This window comes from Phacochoerus africanus, chromosome 8 (genome assembly GCF_016906955.1).
Source record: "Phacochoerus africanus isolate WHEZ1 chromosome 8, ROS_Pafr_v1, whole genome shotgun sequence".
Classification (NCBI taxonomy): Eukaryota; Metazoa; Chordata; class Mammalia; order Artiodactyla; family Suidae; genus Phacochoerus; species Phacochoerus africanus.
This window is the reverse complement of record NC_062551.1, coordinates 27,707,463-27,729,191: the sequence shown is the minus strand read 5'-3', so window position 1 is coordinate 27,729,191 and position 21,729 is coordinate 27,707,463. Positions and strand designations below refer to the sequence as shown.

Here is a 21,729-nt window from a genome sequence, read left to right as displayed (position 1 = left end):
CCTTTTGTGATGTGGAGGGTTTCTTGCCCTTTGTGGAGATTTAAGATCTTCTGGGAGTTCCCGTCGTGGCTCAGTGGTTAGCGAATCTGACTAGGAACCATGAGGTTGTGGGTTCGATCCCTGGCCTTGCTCAGTGGGTTGAGGATCTGGCGTTGCTGTGACCTGTGGTGTGGGTTACAGACGCAGCTCGGATCCTGCGTTGCTGTGGCTCTGGCGTAGGCCAGTGGCTACAGCTCCGATTGGACCCCTAGCCTGGGAGCCTCCATATGCTGCAGGAGCGGCCCTAGAAAAGGCAAAAAGACAAAAAAAAAAATCTTCTGCCAGTGTTCAGTAGATGTTCTGTGTGAATCATTCTCCATATAGCTGGGTTTTTTATGTGTTTGTGGGAGGAGGTGAACACTACACCTTACTCCTCCGCCATCTTGATCTAGACTCCTGAACTGTACGTTTTAAATAGGTGAATTTTATGGTATGTATTTTAGCTCTCATAAAGGTAGACTTTTTTTTTTTTTTTTTTTGGCTGCATCATGTGGAAAGGTCCTGGGCCAGGAATCGAACCTGTGCCACAGCAGTGACCCAAGGCACTGTAGCGACAGTGCCAGATCCTCAACCCACTGCATGACAAGAGAACTCCCTGGGTTTTTTGGTTTGTTTTTGTTTTTGTTTTTTCTTTTTTTTCTTTTTAGGGCTGCACCCACAGCATATGTAAGCTCCCAGGCTAGGGGTCCAATTGGAGCTACAGCTGTCCGCCTACACCACAGCCACAGCAACTCGGGATACAAGCAGTGTCTGTAGCCTAAGCCACAGCTCATGGCAATGCAGGATCCTTAACCCAGTGAGTGAGGCCAGGGATCAAACCCACAACCTCAAGGTTCCTAGTCGGATTCTTTTCTGCTGCACCACAGTGGGAACTCTGAGAAGGCCCTGTTTTTAAAAATCTTCCAGTGCAGTTGGAATTGAATCTGGGTCTGCTTTATCAGAATTTCTATCCCTAGATATTTCAGGACACACTCCCCAATTTGTATTGGAAATACTCAGGGGAACCAGTTCCCTTGAGACTCTGGTCACTTCTGCCATGTGCAGAAAACTTCAGTTCATTTGTGCTACACCTGCCTCCAGGTGTTTAAGGGAGGGTTATCCGGTCCCAGCGTGTGGTGGCTGCATCTTTGGGCATGTTGACACCTGACCCTTGGGGTCTCTTTCCCTGCAGGTCTTTCCCATTTTGTGGACTCCCAGTTCTGTAACCCTGCCCATACAGCGATCCCCTGGACTGCCACTGCAGGCCTCCTGTAAGGTGATGTATTGGGAAGATGCCGGGAGAGGAGGGAGAGAGGGCCATAGGGCCTAACAGTCCTTCCCAAAACCTCATCTCCTACCCCTGCTTCACTCTCTGTCCCTGAAGCTGTGGGGCAGGCAGATTGGAAGTTTCCATCTCTCTCACCAGATGCCCTTGTTGCCCCAGTGCCCTCACCCAAGAATCCCCAGACACATGGACAGGGGACATGCATCCATTTGAGAGATGTTTAATGTGTCTTAGGCTGAAGGTACAAGACACAGGGCAGGTGCTAACCCAAGGAAAGTCACCAGCCACTCAGTAGCCTCCCTACTTCTGCAGCCAGGCATCCCAGCCCCCAGAGCAATGGAGCAGTAGCCCTGGGATACTTGGCTGCTTTCCTGTTTAGGAAATAATGAGGTGATGTATGGGAGCCCTGAAGTCACTGTCTCCCCTCCTCAGAAAACCCAGAGCCAAGGATCTGAAAGATCCACACTTGGATGCAGAGCAGCAGATTCCCCAGAGTGACCCCAGCTAAGAAGCAGCCCTGATCTGAAGCTTGGCCCCGGCCTGTGGCCATAGTCCTGGAAAAGGAGGAACTGTTGCCCCAGTGGCTGGCAGCAAGGGGAGAAGGTAAAGCAAGGGGTGGAGACAGATTCCCACTCCCCTAAACAAATAGGCTGTGGGTGGCTGACCCAACAGGGCAGCAAAGCCTGCTGCACCTCCCATCCCAATCCCTTTGAGGACCAGCTCCTCATGGAGCCCCACTGCCAGGACACTGTCCTTGAACTGGTGCTAGGGAAAGGGTGGAGGGCACACAGGCCACTGTCAGCTGAGGAATGATACCCTTGCTTTGGGGGCAAGAACAGCTGCCTGGAGTGACCCCAGGAGGACCCACTGGGAAAGGGGCATCTGCTACCCACATCTCTGGGCCTAGCCCCTTACACGCTTTGGACTGGGTCTTGTGCTAGTATACGGGCCTTACCGAAAGGGACGGTAGCAAGAGTTAAGAGCAGGGAGGGTGGTGGAAAGGGTCCCTGTGAGGACCAGCTCAGGAGACCCTTCTGACCTTCCCCAAGGGAGCCCAGTTGCCTCTTCATTCCAGGTCCCTCTAACCCCATGTCAAGCTGAGTGGGCTCCTCTGCCCGTTGTGCAGAGAAGACTTCACGTGAGAGTGCTGGCCCCCTGCTTCTCCCTGAGTCCCTGGGCTACAGCCGGCCACTTCTGCTGAACTGGATGCACCAGTGGGAGTTGGCAGTGCCTGGGCTAAGATGGGTGTGGTCCTCATGTCCCATGAGGGGCTGCAGCTCCTGTTGCCGGGGGATGTCAGCGCTGCTTTCACTGCGAGAGCGGCCAGACTTGGCCAAGCTTGGGGGAAAGGCAAAGCTAGGCCGAGGGTCGGGAGGCAGGTCGAGAGGGGCCCGGGGCTCTTCAGCAGCCAGTGGATAGGGAGGGAGGCGGCTCATAGTTGGGGCCTGGGTACAGGGCGGGGATGCCAAGCTCTCCAGGGATGAGATGCTCTGGTTCCAGCCTGTCTGCATGTCCACAGGAACAATCTTCGTCGTTTCTGAGGAAACATAGACTGCCAGGTCCCCCTGCCCACTCTTCCAGGGTAGCTCCTTCTCTGCACAGGTTGGGGAGGGAGGGATGATGCGTGGGCTTGGGCATACTTCAAGGCTCCCTGGAGACAGAGAGTACACACATACTCATTACCAACCTAATGGAATCCTTTTCAAGTATAAGCAGACTTTCATAAATAAATTCATTCCATAGTTGCCATGTTGCATCCATTTGTGCAATTATTTGCTGTATGCCTTGCCCAGAGGAAGCGCCATAGCTGGTTTTGCTCCCTCTGGTATCCCTGGCACCTAGCACAGGGCTGGGCATGTAGCAGTTGCTCAACAAATACCTAAACAATGAAAATAACAAAAACAAGAGAAAGCAAGAGCAAGGCAGGAAAAAAACCCATCTAGGCTCAGCCCTCACCCAAACTGCAGCACTGATCTTAAACCACGTCCTGCCAAGCCCCATCCCAGGGTGAGACGGCAGCAGGTGGGGGTGGGGATCTTGAGGCTCGGCCACTGGACTCCTTGCCTGAGTTCTATCACAGCCCTTGGGTGGGACAGAGTCTAGGAGTGTGAGCTCACAAGACCTAACATCAGGCTAAAGCTATGCCATGAAGGGGATGCCAGAACACAAGGGACATGAGCTGAGAATCCCAGAACTGATGGCATCCAGGATGGAGGGCCCAGCCACTGGGTATAATGCATGCTCAATATGTGTCTTCTTGATGAAGTCTACGTTGACTTGACTGACTACTTTGTGAAATGTATTGAAGCTGTGATTGAAAGTAAAACTACCAACCAACTATAATGGAAAAAATAAAAATCATTTAAAAAATAGAAAAGAAAGTAAAACTATCTCTCTTAAATGACCCAGAATGAGAGTTCCCCCTTGTGGTTCAGCGGAAACGAATCTGACTAGTATCCATGAGGATGCATGTTTGATCCCTGGCCTCGCTCAGTGGGTTAAGGATCCAGCATTGCTGTGAGCTGTGGTGTAGGTCACAGATGCAGCTCTAATTTTCCCTTAGCCTGGGAACTTCCATATGCCACATGTGTGGCCCTAAAAAAAAATAAAAAATTAAAATTAAAAAAAAACCTGGAATGAATTAAATTTTAATTACAAAAAGCTAAAACTACAAAAAGCTTCAGTGTTCACCTTTGGAGAATGCTAGCAAACTGGTCTGAAAACTAATAAAAGGAAAAATTCAAACATTTATCCATTGGTCCTTATATAAACTGTATCTCAGAGCAACTAAGTAATTTATGAAGGAAAATTTTTTAATAGAATTCCTGCTAACCAAGGCAGACAAAAAAATAGATGTAGAATATCACTGTTGTGTAACCCCTTATAAAATGTTGGATCTGGCAGTGATAACCAGTGGCTGCCAAGACCATCAGATGAAAAGCTGAGGGAATTTGATAATAGATGGATCAGGCTAACAACAGGTGAAGCCAGTCATCAATGTCAACTTCACAGAAAGAGCCAGGTGGTGTATGCTTCTTTTATGTGGTTCAGGAACTTCACATATGACGTGTACTTACCAAATCTGTTCTAGATTTAATTACTGGTTAAAGGAAATAGAAAGGACAGCATAACATATTAAATGACACTCTGCGGGAGTTCCCATCATGGCTCAGCAGAAACGAATCTGACTAGTATCCATGAGGACACAGGTTCAATCCCTGGCCTCACTCAGTGGGTTAAGGATCCAGCGTTGCCGTGAGCTGTGATGTAGGTCACAGACACAGCTTGGATCCTGCACTGCTGTGGGTGTGGTGTAGGCCAGCAGCTACAGCTCTGATTGGACCCCTAGCCTGGGAACCTCCATATGCCTCAGGTGTGGCCCTAAAAAGACCCCCCCCCCAAAAAAAAAAGACACTCTGGGGATGCAATCAGCAAAATCCAGACAGGAAAAACCTGTGGGACAAGTAACCAAGTTATTTCAATAAATAAAGTGCAAGAAAAAAAGTATGTGGTGGGGTTTGGTTGGGGGACCTACAAAATCAGGGTTTTTCAAACTCGACCCTATTGACAGGGTAGAACAGATACTTCGTTGTAGGGGGAGGGGAGCTGTCCTGTGCATTGTGGAATATTTAGCAGCTCCCCGGGCTCTGTCCACTCAATGCACAGGTACCCCTCCAGCTGTGATAACCCAAGATGTCTCCAGACAGTCCCCTAGAGTGCAAAGTCATTCTACCACTAGGCTCTTAAGCACTGCTTTAGGTTAAAAGAGCCTTATCAACCAAATCTCATGTGTGAGTCTTACCTGGATTTTTATTTGAACAAACCTATAAAAAAAGATACTAAGACAAGGAAATTTGAACACTGGATATCTGATAACAGATTTTGGATATGATAATGGTATTGTGGTTATGTTTTTTAAGAAGGATCTTTATCTTTTAGAGATGCATGGTAAAAAACTTATTGATAAAATGATATGATATTTGAGATTGGCTTCAAAAGAACCCAGTGAAGAGAGGGGCATAGCGAGGGTAAAGATTAAGATTAGTTAGGCATAGGTAATTAGTGAAGCTGGGTGGTGGATCGATGGGAGCTTATTTTGATATTCTATCTATTGTATATTTTGAAATTTTCTATAAGATGTTTTTTAAAAGCCATACGAGGGTGCTAGAGCCAACTAGCAGTGGCACTATTATGAGTGAGTTAGGTCTCCATGTATGGAGACATTTATATTTTTTATCCACAGTAATGCTATTTTGATGAATTCAGGCACCTCTCTCAGGTTAGGCTGCCATGCCCACCAGGGGCATACCTGAGCATGGGTCACAGCAGAACCTGATGTTACGTTTGTTTATCACCTTGTGTTTCTCGTCAGAGTGTAAAGGAAGGTGGTGTGGCCATGAAAAGGCTGTGGACTCTGGAATCAGCTAGGTCAGGTTCAAATTCTGGTTCTGCTGTGTGATGCTGGACAAGTCCCAAATCCCTCTGAACGCAGTTTCCCTATGTGGGTTTTTGTGAGGGCTGAATCAGGTGTGTATGTCAATGTCTGACATAAAGGAGGTGCTCAGTAAATGCTGGTTGGTGAATACATGAGCAGATGGGAAGAGGGATTGTCTAGAGAAAGAAGAGGCTGTCAGTGAAGGTGGAGGAAGCTAACTGCACAGCTCCAGTTTGCTCCAGAGGGAGTTAGGCAGGAGGAAGCCATTACCTGAGACCTTGCCTTCTTGGAGAACCTCGCTGGTGGCCCGAGCCACAAAGATGATCCCCTCGTCGTCCTCCTTCTCTGTCTCCGAACTGTCGCTCTCCTCCTCCTCCTCAGACTCCACAGTTAAGATCACAGCAGCTAGACAGGGATAAGAGTGGAGTGGGGGTGGCCAGCCCAGCAGCTGCCTCTTGGTACTGCACAACCCTAGGCTGGTCCTCCTGTCTACCCAGGCAGAGCCCACAGTTGGCAGAGGCACCTGCTTTGCCCTGTGCTATTACAGCACTGGCCTAGGGAGTTTAGGGGCTTGAGAGGAAGGGACATGGGGCTGCAGAGCCCAGGAAGGCAGCAGGACAAGCTGGGTCCTCAGAGGAAGCCAGTTCGGGAAGTCACACTTTCTAGCTCCCCCATCTTCTCTCAGCCACAGATCCCGTCATCAACTGGAAGCGTAAAAATCTCGGGAGCTGGAAGGCCCATCAGTATGTAGCTTGTCCAAACTCTTGGTTTTAGAGACAAGGACACTCAACTCCAGTGTCCACCCATCCTTCAAGGTCTCCAGACCAAGCTCCCCTTTTAGGACACCTTCCCCAAATCCTCAGGGCACACAACCTGTGGTTAAGCTATCAGATGCCTCCTGTCACAGATGCATAATAACTGCTTGGAACAGGTCCAGCTTTGAATCAAGGGTACCCATCTAATCCCTGAGGGGAAGAGCCCCACGTCATGGCGTTGAATGCCAGGCAGAGGAAGTCCTTCAGGATTCTGGCAGATAGGCCCCTGCCCTTCCACTCCTTATTCCATCCTCAGTCCCACCCCCACTCCCTGCTTGCCTGTGTCCTGGAAACCCAGGGCTCGAGGAGATTTCCCATTTGTAGCCTCAGTGTTAGCCACGCCATCCTTCTGAGGACCAAGGAAAAAAACCCTCAGCCTCTGGCCCTAGCTCCAGACCTAACCCTGTCATCTGATGAGTCACCAGTAAGGCAAGTCTTCCTGATACGGCAGAGGAGGGAATCTTTGTCAATCCCAGTGGTTCTCCCACCCCTCGGTCCCTCCGGCAAGTTGTGTAGACTCTGACGTGCCCCAGCCAGGACTCTCAGTATATCAGACTGGGCTGAATAAAGAGCTTAGAGAGTCCCCCTAACAAATAATCTGCCTTTCTCCTGCTCACTTCACTTCTGGTAGGTTGTCCTGCTGTCTCCCAGCAGGTGACCACATGGTCAGGAGGCTGAACTCCCTCTGAAGTCCTTGCCTTCCCCTTCTGGGACACCAGGAAGATGCAAAGGGGAACCCAAGCTGCTGCAACCCCCAAATCGCTAAGGATTATCCCTCTAGGGGGTCCCCCTAGACTAGACTCCAGCACTTGGGAGCTCAACCTGCAGCCCCAAAAGGAGTCCCAGAAAAAGCACGTGCCTTCTTGTGGCCAGCCTTGCGAGGTCGTGGCTTGCTTTTGGCGAAGCAGATGTTGTGCTTGGTGGACTTAAAGGTCTCTAGCCGCCGCTTCATGTTCTGCTGGAAGACTTCCTTGTCCTGGCGCTCCTGTGCATCCTCAGAGATGAAGTGGCGGCTGCAGCTGGCTTTGTACTGGCAATGACAGCCCCACCCTACCATGAGGCCAGGTGCCCTGGCCTCCCACAGGAACCCCAGGCCACAGCCCCATGTTCACTGTAGGTCATGCCAACCCACTATTTCCAGAACTAGCCATGGACTTAAAAAACAAAAGAAAAAATACAATAGGGACCCAGCCATACTTTATATTCTCAGTTCACTAGGGGAGAACTTTCCTTTATCCCAGAACCAATTCCCCCAAATTTGGCTTCCCTTATTCTCCTACTGCTCTCTCAGTTCTCTCTGATCAAAAGTAACAAACGGCAGGGGACCCTGTATCTTGTCCCTTGGGGCTACTGTGAGACCGAAGGGGCATTTCCTTCTTTGCACCTCCTCTTATCTGAGCCTGGCCCATATGCCTGGCCCATCTGCCTCCTCTTTTCGACTCCAGACGCTGTCCAGCTGGAACTCTCCAGCTAACCATTTCTACATCCACCACCATGACTCAGGCTGGAAATCATGACTGTCTCTCCTAACAACCTGAACCCCTTTGGTCCAGCAGCTAACTACCTGTGCCCAGTTTAGGACCACCCCTGTCATCTGCTCTTTCCAACTCTTTCTAATAAAAACCAAGCCCACTACTCACTCACCTAAACTGTCTCCATCTCTGCCCTTGGCTGCTTGGCATCCTTTCTGTTACCCAGTGGTCATGCCTGCATGTTCCAAGTCATCTTGTCCTGCCCCATGGCCCCAATCTGATCCCTTTCCTTTACTGCTTCCCTGAGCCAGAGTGAAGAGCCCCCTTCAAGTCTCCTCCCATCTGCCCTCTCTGCAGACTCACCCAGAGGTGCCCCTCTCTCCTGGGGATGCAGGGGCCCAGCTCCTTCACAGGGCTCCTCACTCTCCAACTTCTGCCTCGGCTTCCCTCAGTTCACTCCCTGCCTCCATCAGTTCCCTGCTCTTGCCCCTCCTTCCTGTCCCTCCTCTCTCTGGCATCTTCAATCCTTCCCTTGCTACCGGCCTCCTCTCCTCTGCTTTTAAGCATGCTCTCGCCCTTACCTCCTTGAAAAAGGCCTTTCCATTGACACCACTGCCTCCCTTTTGCTGCTAAACTCTTACAATTACATTCTGATACTAGTACCTAGTACCCAGTACTTCCTTGAATGACAGAAATACAGCTCCAGGGTCTTCACCTCCACTGTGCTGCCTTCTCCCTGGTCATCAATGCCATGGCCTCTAGTTAGGCACTGGTCTGACCTCTGTGCAGCATCTAGCCCTCCTTCTGTCCCAGGGCTCTGAGACACCATCTGCTACTGCCCCTCCAAGGTCTCCTCTCTCTGCTGGCTACACTTCCTTTTCTTCCATGTGCATTCCTCAGTGTTTTCCTTGCCCGCACCCCTCCCCACAAAGGTTCTCCCCGGGGAATATATCCACTCTCTCAGCGCCAGCTAGTCCAGCGATACATCTGTGGTTCCCAAACACCAGCCAGCAGACCAGCTGCATCTGAATCCCCTCTAGAGACTTATCAAGAGCAGATTCCTCATTGCATTCCACACTACAGAATCAGGGTCTCCAGGAGATGAAGCTGGGAATATATTCTAGCAAGCTCCCAGGAAATTCTGACGGAGTCAGGTGAGACCTGATACAGTGCTTCCAAATTTTTATCTCTAGCCCTTATCTTTCTTAAATTATAATCATGTCTCTTAACTGCATTTCTGTCTCTCTCTAATGATATTTCTGTGAAGAATATGAAGAATTATGGATTGTGTTCTGGCATAACTAAGTGGATTCAGAACTGGTTGAGTAAGCATACCCAAAAAATGCTTGATCCATGTCAGTCTGGAGGAAAGTCTTTAGTAGCATGCCACAGGGCTCTGTCCTCAGCTCTATCCTGTTCAACATTTTTATGTTGATTTGGATGAATACAAAGTTAACAGGCTTATCATATTTTCATGTGATGTGAATCTGAGGAGATGTTTGGTAGCAGACATGGGATCCAAACGATGGAATGATGGGCTAAATCAAATAAGATGACATTTAACAGGGGTAAGTACAATCTTAATCCAGTTTTTAATTGACTACATAAGAACTCAGTGGACTGAACCCATTGACCAGTCTTATACACACATATCCACAGACAGCTGATCATTATGTACTTCCTGATAGAGTACAATACAATCAGAAATACAAAGCATACCTCTCGAATGTTCCTGAGTACAACCAGTCCTTTAGATTTAACTACCAGGAAATACGGGGTATAGAGGAACATGTAAAACACCACCACTGGGATACAATCAGCAAAATCTATAAAATGGGAAATTCTCTAAGACAACATATCCAGTTTCTTCAGTAAATAAATAATGAGAAAAAAAGAAGAAACTATTACAGATTTTTGCAAAATAGATAATTACTAAATGCAAAGTGTGGACTTTATTTAGATCCTGATCCAACCAGTTAATGAACACTGGCTGTATATTTGAGAAGGAATTACTGGTATTTGTTTTAAGTCATAATGATACGATGTGGGTTTTTGTTTTGTTTTTGTTTTGCTTTTTAGGGCCACGCCCACGGCATATGGCAGTTCCCAGGCTAGGGGTCGAATGGGAACTACAGCTGCCAGCCTATGCCACAGCCACAGCAATGTGGGATCCGAGCCTCACAGCAACTCGGGATCCCTGATGCACTGAGCAAGGCCAGGGACCGAACCCGCATCCTCATGGATACTTGTTGGGTTCCTTTCCACCACGCCATAACGGGATCTCCTGTGTTTTTTTTTTTTTTTTTTTTAAGAATTCTCGTGAAATACATGTGAAAATATTTAGTGACAATATGTCTGGTGTTTGCTTTAAAACAATAAAGTGTACATGGGGTGTGTGTGTGGAGGGTATAGAACGTAACAAAGCTGACCATGCGTTGATAATTATTGGAGCTGAGTGATGATTAAATGAGAATTATTTTGTTCTCTCTAGTTTTGTGAATGACTGAAATTTTCCATTAAAACAAAGTAAAAATAAAAAACAAACAAAAAAACCCACAGGTTGGATGAGACAGGGTTTAACAGCCATTAACTGAGGAAGACATGGGGGGTTGCCTGATTGTAAAGACAATATGGAGCCTCAGGGTGGTGAGCCAAAGCTGGAGGGAGTCTGGGCTATGGGAAGAGAATGGCAAGTTCCAGAACTAGAAAGGCGAGAGCGGCCCTGTGCCCTGCTCAACCGCCTTCCATTTGGGTCCTCATTTCTAATTACCAAAGAAGATACATGAGGGCCAGGAGCCGCTGGCCCGAGGGCAAGAAGATCTGTGTGGAAGGGAGCTATTTTGATGCCTTTGAAGAATGACTCTGCAGAGCTGCAGAGTCTAATCAGGACCAGTGGGAGCAAGTTAAAAGTAAACCAATTCTAACTCAGTGGTGGAAACAGCCTTGACTCTTAAAGCTGCCAGAAATGGTTAACTGCTGGCTTCGCCTTTCAGAAAGGGTCAAGGTAATGGCTTGCTGCCCCCTTGTGGGGTTGCAACAGATTCCCTCCTGGATGTGCTGGGCCCTTCAACCCCCAAGCATCATGACCTGCACTGGTCTAATGTTACCTAAAATGGATGTCTGCCTCCCCCGGGTTAAACTGGTCCCACAGCCTTCCTCAGCACTCCTGCTTCTCTGAGACCCCATCAAGCCCTCTGTCCTCTAACTCCTGCTGTCCCCTTCCTGCTTGATCATGCAGTCCTGTGTGCCCCTCTCCCTTCCAGTCACCCAGCTTTAATCTGTCTACGTTTCACTCCAGCTTCCCAAATGGCTCTTCCAGCCTCTCAATTTGATCTGCCCTCTACTACCAGAGAAGACATTCTTAAACAGTTCTTATAACAGGCCAACCTTTCTCAAAAAAAAAACAAAAAAACCTAAAAGCTATAACCCACGAGATGAAGCCCACACTCTTTAGCTGGGCATCGATAACTCTCCACAGGCTGGTGCCAGCTGCCTCTGGAACCTTCATTCATGGCCTCCCCAGACAATGCTCCCCCTCAGAACTCTCACGCCCTGCCTGCTCTCACCCTGCGGCGTGGTTTGTAGAGGCCTCCACAGAGCAGGTGGTGCATCACAGCATCCTCACGGTCCCGGCCGCTGCGCACTGTGTCAATCACCTGCAGATCCAGACATGCTCCACTGCCACTTTCCCTCCTGCAGGAGGCAGGGGACACGTGCTGGGGAGGTACTGGGAGGCACAGGCCAGGGGAAGGGCAGAAGCAAAGGTGCTCACAGATCTCCCCCAGAAGAGATTCAGAGAGAGGAGCTTGAGGAAGGGGAAGGGGGCTCAAGGACTTACAGTAGGTTGGTGACAGAGGTCTCGGCCACAGAATTGCGGCTGGGCATTGAGGGCAGAGTGAGCCCAGCAGAGGACAAGACGTGACCTCCCTGCTGGGGCCAAGACAGAGGTCAGACGGCAGTCATATAGAGGGTGGCCCAGACCGTCAGAGGATAATAAAAAGAATAACAACTGTTAACACACTTCGCTGTTCTGATGTTCCAGGTACTGTGCTGGGCACTTTTTATAGTGAATCTACAAAACTCTCACAGAGGTACTCTTATTTCTGCTTTCTTACAGTTGAGGAAACTGAACCTCAGAGAGGATGAGTGATTTAACCAAGGTCACAAGCCTGAAATGATAGGAACTGAATCACGTCTGCTGACTCTAGAGTCCAGCTGTTGCCATCTTTCTGTACTTCCTGCTACACCATAAATGTCAGCATCAGGCCAGGCTGGTTACTGTAGCTGCCACTTCATAAGACCATGGAGTCTGCTGGGAATTCCCAACTTCCTGCTCAGAGCCTGTCTGCTTGTCTCCCTCTCCTGCCTTTCCCTGCTGGCCACCTGCCCACTCACCATTGGCTGCCGGCCCACCTGGTCCACGAAGCTGATGGCATCCCGGATGTTGAGTCTGTAATACACATCCCAGATCTGGTCCCGGATGCGGTAGGCTGACCGCCGCATCAACAGCTGACTCAGGTACTTCTTGTCAAACTGCTCCCACCTACAGAGGATGCCAGGCCCGGTCCTGAGTGCCATCCCCAAGGCCCGGCTGGCTGGCCCTTCCTCAGACAGGGCAGGGGCACCGCCATTGCTGGGCCTAGGTCTCTTGGTATGGGCACCAGTCAGGAAGAATCTCAAAGTTAGTCTCTGCCCTTATGGAACTGTCAGTGTTGTGGGGAAGCCTGACATTAATGAAGTTATTATATATAACTAAAATGGCAACCATGATGAGAACTACAAAGGATAATTACAGAGCATGAGAGGGATTTTTCCTAGTCAGGCCAAGGAAGCCTCCCTAAGGACTTGATGCCTGTGGTAAGGTCTGAAGGATGAAGAGGTTAAATAGGTGAGATGGAGGCAGGGGAATGGTCTAGTAGAAAGAACAATATGTGCAAAGGTCCGGGTAGCCAGGATAGGGGGAGCATGGTGGGTCCTGAGTTTATAAACAGGGTTCATGTCATTAGCAGGCAGACAGTCAAAGATACAGCTGAGCATAATGCAGCTGGAGTCTGGAGGTGCCAGACCATGTAGGGTAGGGCAGGGCAGCCCTCACTGGGGAACCTTGTCTCATCCTGAGAGTACACAGCCTGGCTGTGTTCCTTCTCAGAAGTGTGGTACAGCCCCATGCTTCCCTGGCTGGTGGGGCTGCTGCTGCTGAAGGAGCCTCGGGGCAGCTCCCTCACCTGTCCCTCCAGTAGTGATAGCCATGGTGCCCCACAACGTCCTCCACTGCAGCCAGAATGTGGTCAAAAGTCTAGAAGGGGTGGGTAGGGGGACCGGATCAGGACTCTGCTCAGAATAGGAGAAGGGAGAGAGGGACAGGTGGAGGGATGGGGTTCTGGTACCCACGTGCTCATGCAGCTCCTGATTCAGGGTAGGTTTATGATGCTCACTCCTCTTCACCTTTAGCCACTTGACCAGTGGCTTGATGGTCAGGCCCTACAGACAGGCAGCCAGTGAGTCCTGCCCTGTTCAGTTCCCTGCCATCTTTCTCTCCCCATGGTTAGGCCTCAGCTTCCTCTTCAGTATCCCCACCTTATTACACTCAAGGTCTGGAAAGTCAGGACCCTTGCACCCACCAATAGGAAGAAGAGCCCTTCTTCCATAGGCTCCAGGCCTCCCCCAGGGCCTGCCAGACCCTCTCCCCATCCAGCCTCATGGGCACTCCCACCTGCACAATGACTGTGAAGAAGACCACCACAATAGTGGTGGCCACAAAGTAGTCTTTGGCAGGGACCTTAGTCCTGTCCAGGAGAATGACGAGAGCGAAGGCCACAGCCCCTCGCAGGCCCCCGTAGGACATCACCACCTGATCGATCTTGTCCAGAGGGACCAGCCGGAACTGATTCAGCACCCATGTCTGCAGGACTACGCCTACAGCAGGAGGGAGGCCAGTAGGAGCAGGGTGTTGGGAGTGGAAGGCACGGGGAGTGGATGGCACCAAGTATCTGGGCTAAGGTCTGATGGGCTGAGGGTGCAGGGTGAGCAACAAGGGGAGGCTTAGGAATTGACAAGATTCCTAATGTGGACTCAGACGGGGAGATGAACTGGGAGGGTGGGCAGGAAGGAGGATGGGAAAGCAGAGGGTGCCGGCAGTACCGAGGGCTCGGAAGAACAGGATGAAGAAGAGGGTGCCCAGCACCAGCCCAGAGTCCCAGGCCCACTTGGAAGAGTCCACAGCCGAGATGCCAAGCAGCATGAAGATGACGGTCTCGGCGCAGCTGGCTAGAGTCTTCATTGTGTACTTGACAGCTGTGCGGGACTTATGGGAGATGTTGGCCTCCACGTACTTCTTACAGCCCAGGCCACACATAGTCACCCTGGGAGAGGAATGGAGAGTCGGGGGCGAGTGAGGAGGGGTCACAGGAAGCACAGCCTCTGGGGTTTGAGCATGCGCAGGAGAGGGTGTTGCCCATCACAGGATGTCAGATTCTCACAGCCAAAGCCCAGGGAGGTGTAGAGACTGTCTAAGAGAGTACTGGTTGTCCTGGGATAAAAGGGTCCAAATCTCCAGGTTTCCCACTCAGTGCCTCCTGGAGCAGAAAGGGGGAGAAACGCTCTGACGAGCACACTATCTGAGGCACTTTTTAGAGTTGTGTGGCCACCAGAGCCAGTGGCACCAGGCCTCGAAGGCCACTTCCAGCTCAGCCCACACCCCCAGAGAGCACTTCAGGCAGAGGAAGATTGGGTTCTGGAGTGCTCAGGACAGCTGTAGAGGCAAGTCCAGGAATGTTACCTGAGGTTTAGTGTCTCCTAGGAGCTCCCACAAGGGCTCAGGGAAACCTATGGGCTCCTCAGGGTCCTGCTTCTGTCCATGTGAGGGGCAACCGTCTCCAGTGCCCCCTCCCAGCTGCCTGCCTGCAAGGCCCCCAGGACTCACGCAAGAATGGCGGAGAGTGAGGCCATTTCAGCAGTGAGGTAGGCTGCGTAGGCGAGGAGGAAGACCAGCAGTGGCTCGATGATGCGGACCCGCTTGGTGAAGCGTGTGGTCAGGGCCAGGAGGAAGGCAAAGACTAAGCCCACAGCTGCCCCGCCCAGACTGACCACAAACAAGGAGGCTGGGGGAGGAGTGGGTTGTCAGCATGACCCCTGGCCCGGACCCCACTGGGCCAACAAGACTGCTGCCTGGCAGGGAGTGGAGGGTGATGTCCACCACACTGCCCAGGGGTCAGGATCCCACAGCTAGGATCTCAGGAAAGCCCCTCCTTCTCAGGGCCCTATGTCTCCATAGAGGAGAGAAGGGAAAGAGGCAACCTGAGCAGCATCCTCTGTCCTGACACAGTTGGGGGCAGGGGCTCAGCAACCCCGGGGGAGGCAGACCTTCACTGCCCGCCAGGAGGGGGGAAATACTGACCGACTCCCTTCAGGTAGTCAGTGGCCTGCACGTTGGCAGAGCCCATCTCCACAAAGGAGTTGCAGACCTTGTACAGCACCTAAGTGAGAAGAGGAGCGTCAGGAGCAACGGGGGAAGGCAGCGATTTGGACTGCGGGGAGAAAGGGGAAGCAGAGGCCATAGTTCTTCCCCAGGGGACCCGGGAAAGGGTCAGAGCATGGCAGCCAGGGTTCAGGGAGCGGCAGCCAGCTGAGCACTCTCACCACGGTGACTGCATCATTGAGCAGGGACTCGCCAAAGACAATGATAAAGAGGGTCTCGTTGACGTGCACCTCCTCAAACACAGCCAGCACAGCCACAGGGTCCACTGCTGAGATGAGGCTCCCGAACAGCAGGAAGTCCAGCAAGCCAGCCTGCACTCTAGGGGCTTTCGAGGGACAGATGGGGGAGAGCAGATGGTGAGATACTGAGTCACCTAAGCAGTCCGTGTGACAAGCCCACTCCACCCCCACTATTAAAACAAGGACGCCTAGAGGGGGCTTGGGATGGTGAAGAGAGCATTGGCCTGCAGGGTGGGGGACTTTAGGTCTTGAGTCCAATGCTTGGCTTTTGACACTTACAAGCTCAGTGATGTTGGCACTGTCACTTGTCACGTGACTTGTTTGTCCTAAGCCTTGCCTCCCCATCTTTCCTACCTGACAAGATTGCTGCAAAAATCAACCTAGGAGATGGCTGCAACAGCTCTGGGTAACCTGGGAAAGCTAAGGTGGCACTGACAATAAAAGCTGCAGCGACAGTACTCATGACCACCAGCAGGTGGAAATTGGCTGCTGACTGGCTTTATTAGGGAGGAGAACAAAATAGAGTGCCTTCTCCCACCCTTGTCCTTCTCAGCCTAAGGAATGCAACACTCACAGGTCTCAGCATCAGGGGAGGGGTCCGTCCATCCATGAGGGCTGCATAGAGTATGAAAAGCACCCACTGCAGGTGGGATTGGATCAGATCATGTAATCTCTGTGAACCCGCTTCCTTATGTATATATGGGGAATAATAAAAAGTTCTTTATGAGGTATTGCCCAATACCTAGTAAGCACTCAATAGATACTACCTATTTATTGGGGTTACTAGTATTATGGTCTGAGCTCCTCCCTTCCCATTGTACCCCAAAGAGTTCACTGACTCATTAGGAAAACCAGGGTGGTGTCCCCAAGTGGGAATTGCAAGCCTCCCCTTACACCTTGGAAAAAGTCTGAATTATCAACACTCAGGGTTGAATGGATTTGCAGGACAGGAAATGAGGAAGAAGGGAGCAGGACAGAGTAGTCTGCAGGCGCAGAGCCTCAGTAAAACAGACCCCTCCTGCTAACCTTGAACCTAATATAGAGAAGAGTTCAGGGGCCTCTATTTCCTCATCGATTAAATGAGACAAATTTTACCCCACCAGGGTTTCTATGAAGAGTCAGGGGATGAGTAAAGAGCGCACCCAGTGTAGTATCTTGCATTATGTGGATGTATATGTATTTATTGTAAATAATACTAAAAACAAAACCACCCTGGTGTGGCCCAGGGAGAGCCCTCACAGGAATGGTGAGTTGTGCCTCAGGGGAGCCAGGCTGGCAAGTGGCAGTGTGGTAAAAAAGGACAGGAGGCAGCAGAGTAGTAATGCAGGCTTCCCAGCCTTGGCAGCCCACAGCCAGACCCTTACTCAGCTGTCATCTGCAGAAGCCCAGATTCATCTGCCAGAAACCTAGATGAAGGCTGAAGGCCCATCTGGAGCATTGCCTTGCACTCCAGTTGGGAGGGACCTATGATAGAGCTCTCAGGGCATGGCTCTCATCAAGATCATAGAATCTTCAGAGCTGGAGAAGGGAGTTGGATGATGAGGAGCAAAACCTGCTGCCAGTCCGGGTATTGGGACACTCACCCACAAGTCCAGCCTGCTGCAGGCCCCAGAGGGCAGCACCTGTTGTGAAGGCATTCCAGAGTGTGCCCACTACGGCATAGGTAAGGATGGCACCCAAGTTGTCAAAGAACAGCCTGCTGGGCATGAAATAGCCTGAGTCCAGCACAATAGGGGGCAACAGGAAGAGGAAGAAGGTGCCTGGCTCCAGCTGATACTCAGCTTTCTTGGCCACAGCCAAGACAATGCCCCCAAGCACCAGTCCCAGCAAAATCAGCAGGCAGCTCTCAGGGACCAGAGATGTCACCTTCCGAGACAGGTGAAACACTACAATGCAAGAAGAGGACAAGAAGTATCAGCTTATGGAACATACACACACACACCCACACACACCCACACACAGAGGCCTATAACTTCTCAGTCTAAGAAGGTTATTTAGGGTCAGGACCCCTGACCCTTGGACCAAGGAAGAAGAAAAGAAACTCAGGGAGTTCCCATTGTGGTGCAGTGGAAGCCAATCCGACTAGGAACCATGAGGTTGAGGGTTTGATCCCTGGCCTCACTCAGTGGGTTAAGGATCTGGCATTGCCGTGAGCTGTGGTGTAGGTCGCAGACGTTGCTCGGATCCCACGTTGCTGTGGCTGTGGCGTAGGCTGGCGGCTACAGCTCCAATTTGACCCCTAGCCTGGGAACTTCCATATGCCATGGGTGCGCAGCCCTAGAAAGACAAAAATACCAAAAAAAAAAGAAAGAAATTCAGAACTTTTAGAATCTTCAACCTCCAGGGCTCCAAACACTCCACTGCAGCCAAAACTGTTTTTTTGGTGCCCCTGTCATGGTCGTGGGAACCTAGGTCATTGCTTACTTTTTCCACTTTTGGAAACGCCTCTTCCTCTCTACTCTGACCCTCAGAGAAACCTCACCTTTCTCTGATCTCCCTTATCCATTGCCATTATTTGAAACTCAGCAAATACTAAGTATATTTTTATTCATAGCATAACTGTAAAAATCAGGGCATCTGGAGTCAGGCTGCCTGGGTTCAAAGCCTAATTCCTCCATTTACTAGTTCTGTGACCTTGGAGCAAATTAACTTCACCTCTTTGGCTTTCAGTTTTCTCTCAGTAAAATGGGGATAAGAACAGTAATGATCTCATAGGATTGTTGTGAGGTCTAAGTAAGACAGTCTACTCAAAAGCATTTAGCCCAGCACTTTACAGTAAGCTCTCAATAAATGTTACCTATTAGCATTGTATCCTACCTCCCCAGCTAGACCATAATGCATATTAAATCCTCCTAGGAGCACTGTAGCTCTCCTAGCCCAATGTGCTTTTCATTATATAGGCTCACTAAGGGCTCAGTAGTTTAAAAAGCATTAGGTTTCAGAGTTCCCACTGTGATGCAGCAGGTTAAGGATCCATTGTTGTGCAGCTATGGCCTAGGTCACAGCTGCAGCTCAGATTCAGTCCCTGGCCAGGGGAATTCCATATGCCGAAACTGCAGCCAAAAAAAGAAAAAATATATATATTGAAAAAGGAAAAAAGCATTAGATTTAGCAATGAGAAGATATCCAAGTCTTCTGGCTCCATCACTTCCTAATTGTATGATCTCAGGCAAATTATTTAATTTACCTGAACTTCAGTTTCTTCTCAGTAGTATAGGAAAAATACCCCTCACACAGGGTGAGGATAAAAATGATATAGTGTCAGTGTGCCTAGCAGAATGTCACACACACACAATAGGATCTCAACAAATGTTAATCCAATATGACTCTGGAGGGAAATAATAACAGCTCTGTCCCTAGGAAAGAAAAGGAGGTATGAAATGATTTTCTGGCACTATTGGCACTCCTTACTTTGCCTCCTAATATAAATTCTTTTGGCTTTCCCTTGAGCCCTGAGACCAGATAAGCAGCTCTCCCCAGACAGTCCCTGGAGTGTGGTGGTTAGTGGGGGAAAGCTCCAAGTTAGGCTGTATGAGACCCAATGCCAAGACAGTGCCCTTTGGAAACTATACCCAAAGGGCCTAGGACAGTACCTGGCACATGATGGGATCTACATAAATATTTTTTTAATAAAAGGGGGCGAAATCTAGCAGTGAAGCTGGGGGAAGGAATCTCTGAACATTCTACATATCTCCCCTCACCATCCCAAGGACTTTTTGTTGTTGATGAGAAAAAGGCTTCCTTCCCCCTCCATAGATGTCATCCAAGCTAGAAAAAGCACTATGATTTATAGGGGAAACTCTAGTCATTGCTATAAACCCTAAACAAGACAGGAAGTCCAACTTAGACTTCTCAACAAACCCAGTTCTTGGCTCCTAAATCTGAGGCTCCTCCCCACCTTGCTCACATTGCTGCCGGGCCTAAGATGAGCTCAGCCATAGCTCTCCCCACTCTCATCCCTACCTTTGGGCCCCCTCTCCTCTCCTTCAGGGACCCTATTCCACCCTTATTTCCACAGCATGCATTAATACCCAGCCCTGCAATCCCAAACCCTTCATAAAAGCCTATTTTCAGAACTAGGTTCCCTGAAGGCATTTCAAGCCCTTTTCTTCCATTATTAATGGGCTGCCAAAGCAGAATGGAGAGTTCTGTTCCTGCCCAGCCCCCCTGACTGTGTCCCTGGGAGAAGTGGGGGGCAAATTCTAGGCTATGTGATTCCTACATGAAGACTGTATTGGTGAGGATGGAGTACAGGCTGTGCCAGCATAGATGGGGAGAGAGTAGCAACGCTCAGCTATAATTAGTCACCCCACAGCAGAGCCTGCACAACAGGGAGAGGGAGGAGGGTCTCTGGTGGGAGGAGAGACCACTGGCTGCTCAGAAGTGGGGAGGAAGGGACAGAGGCAAGGAAAAGCAGCTCTACTCAAGGAAAGGACTCTGAAATACAACCTTCAATATTGTACAGACTGAAGGAGGTTGGATGTAAGAAAGCATCTAAGGCAGGCAGCACATAGTAAGGCCCCAATAAATGGAAGTTTCTATACCCTGAAGTGGAAAGAAGGTAGACCTGAAGGGGGGCACCTTTAGGAGAGCAGAGGGGGTCAGAAGAAAAGTGGCAGTTTAGTATCCAAAGAGAATGGGCACTTGGACGTGGCCTCCAGGGAAGGCTGCTTCCACAGGACCAGGATGCCTGGGTTTGCCAGAGAACAGCCTCCCTTCAATGTCCACACACGTCCCTCACCACTGACAGGTTTTTAGGAGGCTGGGGGTTGGAGGAGAGGGTAAACCGGGCTTACTGCAAGAAGAGGGGAGAGAAAGGGAAAAGCAGTATAGGGATGAGGCTGGAGAGAGCTAGGGCAGCCTGAGAAGGCAAATCCTCAGGGCTCCCACGCAAGAAGGGGAGGAACCTAAGTCGGGGCACGCCAAGAAGCCGGCCGTGATCTGGGGACACGGGATTGGGGGCGGGTCCGCTGCCGGCCACCCGCCCGCCCAAGCAGACGCACACACGCACTCACCGATCTTAGCCAGGCTGGCCACCAGGATCCACAGGGCTACCAGGTAGGGCGCCTCCACCTCATGCCACTGCCAGCGGAAGAGCGCCAATCCCGGGGGAGGCTCACCCGGCGACCCCAGCTCCAGGGTGGGCTCTTCGGTTGTTCCCGCCCCCGCCAGGGGCAGCCCTAGCAGCGGCAGTGCGGCGCGCAACATCCTGCCGCCAACCTAGCACCCCTCCCGGCGCCCCACGGCCGCCGGCCCCGCGTCGCCGCCACCGCCTACCGACCGCCCCCGCGTCACGAGCACGTGGGGCCCGCTGCCCCCAATCCTAGTTCCGATTCCCCCAAGCCAGGTCTGGACTCGGAGCCCCTGCCCTGAGCGTCGGCAATCTGGACCCTTGCTCCTCCGCTCTAAATCTGTCTCGGCTCTGGAAATTCCCCGGCGCAGCCTTCCCCTAAGTCCTGCAACCTATTCCATCGAGTCCGCTCCCCCAAACCTTCTCTAAACCTCCCCGACCCGGATTCAGAGCCGTGAGCGGCCACAGTCCTCTAGGGACACCGTTGCGTAGAACTGGCCGGAGGCGAGGGTGACGGGGGTCTGCCAGGGAGCTGGGTCCAGGCGGGAGGAATGCGGCACTGCCACTGGGGTGCCCGCCGGCTGTAAGCAGCCGACCCTGGGTAATGAGGCCGCGGGCCCCGGCACTGCCCCGTGCAGACTGCAGGGGGCAGTGCGCCACCGACTTCCGCGCAGCCCTCAGAAGCTTGAGACCCCTTCGCGCCCCCGCCCGGACCAGAGCTGCGCACGCGCACTGGGCTCTAATAGAAAGCCGAGAGGGACAACTGTCCCCGCCGTCCCCAGAAACCCCAAGGCCCAGATTGGGCCCAGCCCATTCCAAGCTAAGAAAGAAGTTGTTTCTCTTCATTTACCAAACCGAGGGGCACTCGGCCTCCCTTTCCTTTAGAATACAGTGAACTCGTCTCACTTTTTCCATGA

General features: G+C 51.0%; 1 protein-coding gene across 6 annotated transcripts; it reads right to left on the bottom strand.

Annotated features, from left to right (window-relative positions):
* Positions 1–1,507: 1,507 nt before the first annotated feature.
* On the bottom strand, positions 1,508–21,463 carry SLC9A5 (solute carrier family 9 member A5). Of its 6 annotated transcripts, none has more exons than XM_047793963.1 (16): positions 20,757–21,462; positions 17,325–17,627; positions 15,664–15,827; positions 15,422–15,500; positions 14,948–15,125; positions 14,167–14,387; positions 13,739–13,941; positions 13,417–13,506; positions 13,251–13,321; positions 12,421–12,568; positions 11,864–11,952; positions 11,592–11,718; positions 7,413–7,583; positions 6,833–6,902; positions 6,009–6,143; positions 1,508–2,954 (listed from the first exon to the last, which is right to left on the bottom strand). In XM_047793963.1, exons 1-16 carry the CDS (start codon positions 20,947–20,949, stop codon positions 2,482–2,484), a joined length of 2,715 nt encoding a protein of 904 aa, XP_047649919.1. In that variant the 5' UTR covers positions 20,950–21,462; the 3' UTR covers positions 1,508–2,481. The 6 variants fall into 6 exon arrangements, with proteins under 6 accessions (XP_047649919.1, XP_047649920.1, XP_047649921.1 ...); XM_047793964.1 differs by having other exon boundaries at positions 11,864–11,955; positions 12,439–12,568; XM_047793965.1 differs by having other exon boundaries at positions 12,439–12,568.
* Between the last annotated feature and the right edge of the window lie 266 nt (positions 21,464–21,729).